Source organism: Branchiostoma lanceolatum, chromosome 3, assembly GCF_035083965.1.
Source record: "Branchiostoma lanceolatum isolate klBraLanc5 chromosome 3, klBraLanc5.hap2, whole genome shotgun sequence".
Taxonomy (NCBI): domain Eukaryota; kingdom Metazoa; phylum Chordata; class Leptocardii; order Amphioxiformes; family Branchiostomatidae; genus Branchiostoma; species Branchiostoma lanceolatum.
In genome coordinates, this window is record NC_089724.1 from 9,571,011 (window position 1) to 9,580,367 (window position 9,357).

Here is a 9,357-nt window from a genome sequence, read left to right on the forward strand (position 1 = left end):
GTTTTTAGACCTCACGAAATGCCAACATTAGCAAGTTTGTCCTTAACTCCAAATTAGATCAAAGAGGAAAGACTCCATGTTTTTACATGAAAAAGACAGGTATTCATTTTATTTAAAAGTTCCTCAGGCCATTTGTCTAAATGACGACACTTGTTTGATGAGATTTTCAGCAATTTCAGACAAACAGAAAATTTGCAGAGCATACACGAGCGCTGACCTCAAAATCTACTGAGCTATCCCATTAAAAAAAAAGATGTAAATGCAGTTAGGGAAATTTTCATCCCTCTCTTGCCTGCCCAAGTTTTCTGGGCTATCATAATGATTCTACTTTTGTGCAGGCAGCTCCTTTCATATATGGTAGGTTACAGAGCAGTGCATAACATCTGGTAACCATTGTTTGGGGGAATGGAATAGCCCAACTGACTACACACATGCAAAGTGGTCCGATTACTCTTGAGTTCAACAAGCACATCGTACAAAAGCTACACACAACACGGTTTCTACACACTTACTAACACAAACCCTGAATAAAGGTATCACTTGTAATTTGGCAGATTTGAATGGAAGATATCCACATCCTCCTGAATCAAGACTAAAATCACTTTTGCATAGATAGCAACAAAATATACCAAAATGGACCACTGTCTTGTACATTAACTAACAGAAATACCAGCAAATGATACTGCTACTACAGACTCTGAATTAATTCATCAAATTATTGATGGCAAAAAATGACAGTTAAGTATTCACAAAATATTCCGTATGTATAATAATATAGGATTCCATTTCTCTAGCTCTTCAAATCAATGTTATTTCAAGACAATTCATATCTATATAATTTATGTCACTAAATATCACATATCTGTGATATCATATCATTTACTCATGATTCAATTAAAATCAATCTTTCAACATAAAATCTCATGAAAACCACTTCCACATAGCTAAAGAAGATTGTCCTTGTTCTGCAAATCAAATTTTAGTTCCATCATAATCTTTAGCTAATATCTGAGTAGGTAACATGTTACTGCTATGCTTTTTCTATGAGCATCATGAAAAAAAAATTGGCTTACACGTTATCTACTGCATCTAACAATAGGCTACTTTCCATCTGATTTTTCTGCAATTCTTTATCACTTTTTCAGTCGGGATTGCTTAAATACAATTGTCCAATAAGTATCGACAATAGAATGCCTTGATTACTGGCACCTAAAAGCATTTGGAAATAAATATGTCGTAGAAAAACTACAAAAACGTTTTAAAATCAATACATGGTGGCATTTCATTTATATTTACATAATCAGAGTTTGGCAATGCTTAACATTTTCTGTCTATCATTATACTAATTTGAATAGGTATACCATAGTGATCCTCCTTAGTTAAGATGACATCTACTGACAGCCACAAAGTGTTGTGCAGAGGGAAACATATTTTCCAGGTGAACCTTAAAAACATATTCTTATTGCTCTGCTTTGTCAGCTTTTGTAACCTCCAAGCAGATCTTTGGGGGAATAATCACATTAGATCTTGGGACCAATCAGAAGCCATCACGATTTTGCCCCAAAGGTCTGCTTAGAGATAATAAGCCTTTGTGAAAAAACTGATGCCATTTTGATGTAATTTTCTGCTCCTCTCCAACCATCCTACTTGGTCTGTTTCCACATACACATCGTTTCTATTACCATTTACAACACCAGTAGACACTACAGCCTAAAACTACAAGAACATGCATATCTCTAGGTCTATATCTCAATCATTCAGCATTTACTAGAAAGGCTAATACTGCAGAGACAAGTTACAAAACACTCATCATGTCACTGGAGACTATAATCCTATGCAGTCCTATTCTTATCAAGCTTCTAAAATTACATTCCTAAATACACGTACGACAAATCATGATTCCACATTTACATGATGCAATTGTTTTTTTAAGTCAATGATTGTTGGTTGCTTAAATCAACAAAACATGTATTTGGTAGTACATTAACAGCACACTGATTTTATTCTACTGCTGTTTCTTGGCTTTTACAAACCCATTCTTATGCTGTAGTCCATTCCCAGCCTTGTCCTTGTCTGACGTCTTTCCAGCTCCTACGGCCTTTATAGGTTTCCTGGGGAAAAAAATCACACATGTGAAATCAGATATCACTCCTTGTCTTGGCTGTAATAAGCTGGTTGGTCTAGGTTCAAGCTTCTTTTCCAGGGAGACATTTCCATACAGCCCACTTGACTTAGGTAACATTTAAAATGTGTTTGCAAGATCATCATCTACCTGTAACAATCACATGGGCCTAATGACAACTCAAGGGGGAACTATAGATAAGGATATTCACTGCTCTGGAGTGCTCCCTGTACATGTCAGCACATCACCGGAACGTAAGCATAGAAATATAGAATACAACATGGGGTATTCCATATCACCCTCGGTCCCAGCCCTCCCACAGGTAGGATTGCCCGACGGCCGAAGCTGTAACAACATTGATTCCAACCTCCGAATCCAGTATTCAAACTTTCGACGGCGGCGCAACCAGCGCGCTCAAAGTGCATTCTAAATATTCTATGGAAGCCTGTGATACAAGTCTAGAACCCTGTGTGATACAGGAAATTATCACACGGTCCGGAACACCCGTATGTAACATGACATAACAGAATCCAATGTTCTCATGGCATCTCTGACATTCATTTTAAGACCAGACATAGACAACAAGTAAACTTTTGTGACATGTACTCACTTGTAAGCTTGGACCCAGAAATTTCCAAAGAGGACGATCAGTGAAGTGGCATATATCAGCAAGCCCCAGTGCATCCATCCAGGGAAGTCACATTCTACGTACAAGGACTGCACACAGTGGGCGAATGCAATGAAGAACTGGGTCTGGAAAAGGTGAAAACCACATCATTTGATAAGTAACAGGCAACAGGCCATGGAAAAAGGGATGTGTGTGGTACAATGTACTTGATTCAGGGACTATGATTATCATGAGGGAGAATGAAAATAGATTTGAAAAAAAAAAGTTAAAATCTTTAGTGTGCTGCAGCTGAAAAATTCTAAATTTCAGCCACCTCTAAAACTTACTCATACACTTGCACTTCCTTCATATGTTCCAGTTAACAATGTTTAAAAGAATATCTGCATAATACTGCAAGTCTGCCTTTTCAGAACTTAATTCTTCCACATCAGTGACACAAAAACCTGCTGATTGAAAAATCTTGCTCAGTGTCACTGAAGAAAAGTAGTGGATGCTACATTTGTACTTGAAACGTCTGACCCTTTCCAAAATCATATCCAGTTGCTTGAGTAACTGTTATTTGCCGTATCTTATTACCTGGATGTCTAACCTTCATTGACGATACATCAAACTCCCCAAAATGACCTGCTTCTTAGAATGTTGAATTTTGTTTCATAAAATGAACTTTTCTTAGGCACTCAAGAACAATGTGACAGGACACCCACCAGTTGTACGACGGTCATGTACTTCTTCCACCATAGATACTTCTGGAAACGAGGACCCATCGCGGACAGACCATAATATGTGTACATCAGCACATGCACACCAGAGTTCATCATTGCACCAAAAAAGGCTGTGGACAGAGAGAAAAAATCCATGAAAACTGTGAAATTGATTGTGATTCATAATCATAGCTGTAAATCTCTAAGAATGGACTGTTCCCGTCGAACACCATATCAAACATAGAGATCTAGAAGTCCTACAGTGTACATGTATCTCTAACAACTGCATACAACCCATATGAGCAGGAAAATCTGTGTGTTTTCTGGCTCTAGAAAATTCACAAGAACAACTGGCAGAGGTAGTGACTACTACTAGTACAGCGATCTGCTCACAGATATTCATCTACAATGTGGTACTTGTCATATTAAAGGCACCCAGAGCATTTTATGTGGCTCAAATTAAAATAGCTCAAATTTTTAGTCAATTCTATTTTTAACTGAAATCAACGGGTACATTTCTCCCTGTATCACTTAATTCTACATTTCTCTCAGTGTGTACTTACACTGTCCCCCAGCCACCCACTTGATCCCTATCCACCACAGAGAGAACATGGTGGTGTGGTGGTACACGTGCAGGAACGAGATCTGGCTGTTCTTCTTGCGTGCGATGAAGAAGAACGTGTCCGCAAACTCAAGCAGCTTGGAGATGAAGTACCACCACAGGGCGCCCGCTATCTGTAGTTCAGAAAAACAAAACATTTGTAAGACTCTTAAGACAGTATCTGGAATTCCAAAATCTGTGTAACTGTTCGTATAAGATTTTTCATATGTTTATGTCGGATTTGTGATGAATTTTCAAATAAAATAGACTAATAACACAGTAAAAAAAATTCCCATTCTTGTCTGTTATATCTATTTGCCATTTGTTTTCCTTCATACCCTTCTTCTTTCATATGATACATATTACCTTACATTTACCTTTCATATGATACATATTACCTTACATTTACCTTTTACGAATTATCTTCTTTGGAATCTGTGGTTTATGTTTGTATTAGTTTAATGTACATGAAAACCACCAGCAAATCAATACAGCCAACATCATTCCAGTCCAATCAAATGAAAGAATTAATAACAGCTTAGTACTGTTCGCTACTCGGTGACTACTTATAGTTCAAAGTGGTTCTGCAAGTTTAACAGTCGAGGAGAGAACAGATAAAACATCTGGAACTCAAATAATCATCACCGTGTCCAAATAAAGGACTTAATATAAGAACCTACTACAAGCACAATCAGGCCTCGAAATACAATGTAGTGGGTGCATGTGCACCTGTGTGCACCCAAAATTGGAGCTGTGCACCTAATTTTTGACTGTGGGTGCACCAGTGCACCTAGATATTTTTGTAGGCTATAAGGTAAGGGTACTATTGTACACTAGTATACATTAAAAAAACTCTTGAAAATGTAAGTATCTTGACTTACTTGACTTTTAGACAGAATAGCTAAAATTACCCTTCGTTGTATTCTACTTGATGTATCTAGTTAGCTATAGAATTACAGATTGTAGTTCTTCAGAGCGTTAAACTTTGTAATTTTGTTTTGCTGACAATCAACTTGATTTTGTGTGGTGCGCCCAAAATACTTTCTGTGCACCTAATTTTTTTTGTCGGGTGCACCAGTGCACCTATTTCCAAAAATGTATTTCGAGCCCTGACACTGATGAACACGTTGGTTTAACCTATCATCACATAGTCATGGATGACAGCTTATCACTTCTATGCATTCAAGACAAAAGAAACAAAGCAGTGGTGGAACTCACTCTAAGCTCGTTGACATCGTTGGAATAATTGACCCTCTGACAGGAGTAGCTGTATCCTGCAGCACAGGACGCTGTCACCAGCTGGAATAAAACACGGGGAAATGGAACGTTCGTGAGAATACGTTGAACATTGTTGAAATCTGAACATTGAGCTTGGTTCATCCTGCACTCACCTTCACTCACACATGTTTTTGACCAATTCCGAACAGTCACACCCCTTGCAATTCTTTCTGCACCACGATATTCCAAATCCAACAGGCCACACGCATTTGAAGGCAAAAGATCTGCATCATCAATCTACATTGTCTAATATTTCTTCAAGTTGGAATCACTTACTTAAGTCTGAAGTGGACAGGATGGGGTTTTAATCCAAGACCCCAAACCTAAAGTAAAGGCAAGTTGCACACCTACATACCAAGTGATCACTACCGTGTTGCTATGTATACTTAACATTTTTTAACATTTTTTTCCGTCCCACTTATTGTTTGAAATGCCATGTTGTTAATCTCCAATTGTCAAATCTATCTTTCAAGCTTGCAAAAATACATTTTGCTAAATTTCATGTTATGAAATTTAGATCTTCTGGACAGATGTGGTAATTTTTTTCTGTCCATCCTTACAGGCAAATTTCCATCCTGGGACGAAGGGACGGGTCCTGGAGACAGTCCTGATTGTCTCTTATACATGAATTATAAAACACACTTCAGAAGGACCCACCTCCACAAAGATGTACAGGTTCAGCAGCACAGTAGCAAAGTTGTACGGGACCATGAGCCACGTCAGCTCCATGGGTTTCCGTTTCTCCATCAACCTCGGCCCGAGCCACACGATCAGCAGGTACGCTGCCGTCAGGTACAGCGTGGGGGCCCACCTGTCCATCAGGGGCCAGTCTGCCACCCGTGGGTCTGTTAGGTACGGAAATTCACACGGTAAGCAGGGTCCGTACAAACTCCATTATATTCAATTTGATTACAAGCCTAAAATCATGATCACAGTCTGATTTTAATTACAGTTTTTTGTATACATTTAAAAACGTATACTAAAAATTAAAATTACTATTGTTTCAGAGAGGTAGAGATACTTTGATCTCTTGTACATGTGTTATGCCGGTTATACCAGCTATATGAATACAGACACATGTAGATCTATACTAGATTGGTCTGGCAATTGTAGAAATTTTATAAAACAAGTAACCAAATGTTGCTTCAGACATACATGTAGATGTACATATACCATCAGCCAAGGTGCTATATTGTATACAGGTATGAATGTCCTCACCTGCAAATGACAGGCACCACTCATAGTACTTCAGCCCCTCTTGAATTTTGTCAGTTATAACGTCCATGGTCCCTACAAATCTGAGACAGAAATACATCAACAGTGGTAGATATTAGCACAGCAAAGAATCATCACAACAATGCATGAACGTTCCACAGAATAATTTCTGAATTCTGCAACAAAATTTGGAACCTTAGAAAAAAGTAGAATAAAAGGCTACATATCATATTCCACATTTGAAAGTTTTGGATCTACTGCAAGACCAAACTACTTTTTAGAGCAATTGGTAAAATTATAATTATAATATACATGTAATGTTACTCATATTTCTTAGCAATGTGGCTCCTTGAAGTTCTTGCAAAGACATGAGCCCACCCTAAATTTAATGTCAGACCTCTCTCCCTAACACATACACACAACTGCCATGCTAGCTTCTTTTCTTAGTGTACAGTGACCCAGAAACAACGGTAGTCAATGCCACACCCATGAAATGCTAGGGGCTCAAGACAAAGAACAATACATAAAACGTCATAAGCCAAAGATCAAGTTACTTCCCATTATGCATAGCAACAAGTCAGCATGATATAAACAACCCAAAGTTACCTTATGGACGTTATACATTTGTTAGTCATACTCGCATTGAATTTATGTTCTAATATTGACTCTGCTTATCTTGTTGGTTTGCCTTTATCACAGACAAATAGTAGTAGTCAGATGAAATTATACCCAGGTAACATCTTTTCATTGTGCCCATGAATGAATCTAAGAGTCTCAAGCAATAGACTTTAAGGATAGTATTCAATATTTTACTTAAGAATGTCCAAATGCATTCATGAAATGTAGATAACATTTAGAAAGTCTTCTGCTTATTTCTTACATATGCAATCTGAGCTAGCAGCAAAGTACAAATGATTTTTTTGTGCAGGGTATAAGGCTACGTATAATTATCATGGGCTCTAATTTTTGACTTTCCACTTTTTCTGTCATTGAAATGCACAACCTAGTCAACCTTGAATAAGACCCCGTTCACACTCGTTTTTTTCAATCGCGATTGAAGTATAATCGCGATTGAATCGATCCGATCGCGATTAATTTTTTCAGTGTGAACGCTCCCAATCGCGATTGGAACGATCCAAAACGATCCAATCGCGATTGGATTGTAACTACCTCCGGAGGTAGTTTGATTGGATTAATCGTGATCGGATCCAATCCAATCCTATCAAATTTTGAGTGTGAACACAACTACGATTCACTCCATCGCGATCGGCGGGGATTTCGGCTGGTTCCGGGGGTGGGAGGTCATACATTCGGGTACGTGGGGTCATAGTTCGCATCGCGCGGGAAAACAAACCCAAGCCACACACGTCAGATCACTCTCTTACAACAACAACAATGCCCAAGAAGAAGGATGAAACTCCGTCAGCAACTTCAACTGGTGGCAGGTGGCGCGATGAGGAGACCAGAGTCCTCATCGCAATCTGGGGGAGAGAGGAGGTGCAGGCCAAACTGGGGAAATGTCACCGAAAGAGGGACATTTACCAGATGATCGCCGATGGCATGGCGGAGCACGGGTTTGAACGGGCATAGATAATCAATCGTGCTTCAATCGCGATTGGATCACGGCGTACTTTAATCCACTTGGCGAAAAGCAGTGTGAACGCAAAAGTTTCTTTGCGTTCAATCGCGATCGGATCGAACAATCGCGATTATACTTCAATCGCGATTGAAAAAAATGAGTGTGAACGGGGTCTAAGATAGTGGAGTGAATCAACATTACAAGTCTGTACCACAGACAGTATTGACTCTTCTTATCTTATCTCTTAAATTACTCACTTTAGTTAAGATTGTCCTTGGGTTAAAAGAGGTCAAATGCTGATGACAAAGAAATGTAAACTTCTTTTGTAATTGAACAATGACACACACAAATCTAAAAAAGTGGAACAGAAATCTCTGGGCTTTGCACGGGGTAAACAAATGTGTACTCTACTAACAAGATGGTGTGATGCAGGCGTGATGTTAGTCTAGTGTCAGAGATTCAGTATAGACTAGGGCAGAGGCGGGCTCTAGAGCAGACATTGCCACACCCTGTGTACAAACTGAGTTCTCATTAAAAAATTTTGTTGTTGAGCGATGTTACATATATCATGTATATAGATGCAGAACGTCTTGGAGATTGCAATGGCAAGTTAACGTTTCTTTGAAGTTACATGTCACTGTTTATTTTGACACGGGACAACATCATCATCATCATCAACACCAAACATAAATTCTTTTAGCATGCTAGATTACATGTTGTTTGTATTTTTTCTGTTTACTCAAAAAATATCTGCAAACTTGCAGATAGGAAACTGTTACATGTATTTCGAAACCTGCAAACGGTGCATGTATTTACACAATTCTTTTTTTATCTAATTTCAATTTTATCAACCACCCTAACCCCCAACCACCCCCACCACAATCCCTCCTGATCTGACCCTGAGCAAAATATCTGCATCTTATGAATACTGAACAGGAAAATCCGCAAACCATACATTAGGCTTGGTGATAAAAATCAAATCAAGATCATGTATAATTTAACACCCCAACCCAACCCAGACATGCAAATTGACCCACTGAATGGTTATATTTTTAAAACCCTTTTTGATAAACAAAAAATATTACTCCTATATAATGTCCCTGGAAAGAGGTAGTAGACTGTAAGAAATAAGGAGAAGGTCAGATATTATCATATGCAGCCAGACCTAGACCAGGTGTGTTGCACCTGAGGAAGGGGACCCAACATCGCCATGTAACGGCGCGTAACAGAGCA

General features: G+C 38.7%; 1 protein-coding gene across 1 annotated transcript; it reads right to left on the reverse strand.

Moving 5' to 3' along the window:
• Positions 1-79: 79 nt before the first annotated feature.
• On the reverse strand, positions 80-9,351 carry LOC136430102 (very long chain fatty acid elongase 4-like). Its single transcript, XM_066420407.1, has 8 exons — positions 9,290-9,351; positions 6,549-6,628; positions 5,988-6,175; positions 5,271-5,351; positions 4,015-4,186; positions 3,455-3,582; positions 2,733-2,875; positions 80-2,111 (listed from the first exon to the last, which is right to left on the reverse strand). The coding sequence occupies exons 1-8, from the start codon at positions 9,334-9,336 to the stop codon at positions 2,006-2,008; spliced, it is 945 nt and encodes a 314-aa protein (XP_066276504.1). The 5' UTR covers positions 9,337-9,351; the 3' UTR covers positions 80-2,005.
• Between the last annotated feature and the right edge of the window lie 6 nt (positions 9,352-9,357).

Coding starts and splice junctions, on each gene's coding strand:
- LOC136430102 (XM_066420407.1), bottom strand. CDS start 9,336: ATGGCGATGTTGGGTCCCCTTCCTCAGGTGCAACACACCTGGTCTAG. Junction 6,176..6,548: donor GTGGTGCCTGTCATTTGCAG/GTGAGGACATTC, acceptor CGTACCTAACAG/ACCCACGGGTGGCAGACTGG. Junction 5,352..5,987: donor ACCTGTACATCTTTGTGGAG/GTGGGTCCTTCT, acceptor GTTTTATTCCAG/CTGGTGACAGCGTCCTGTGC.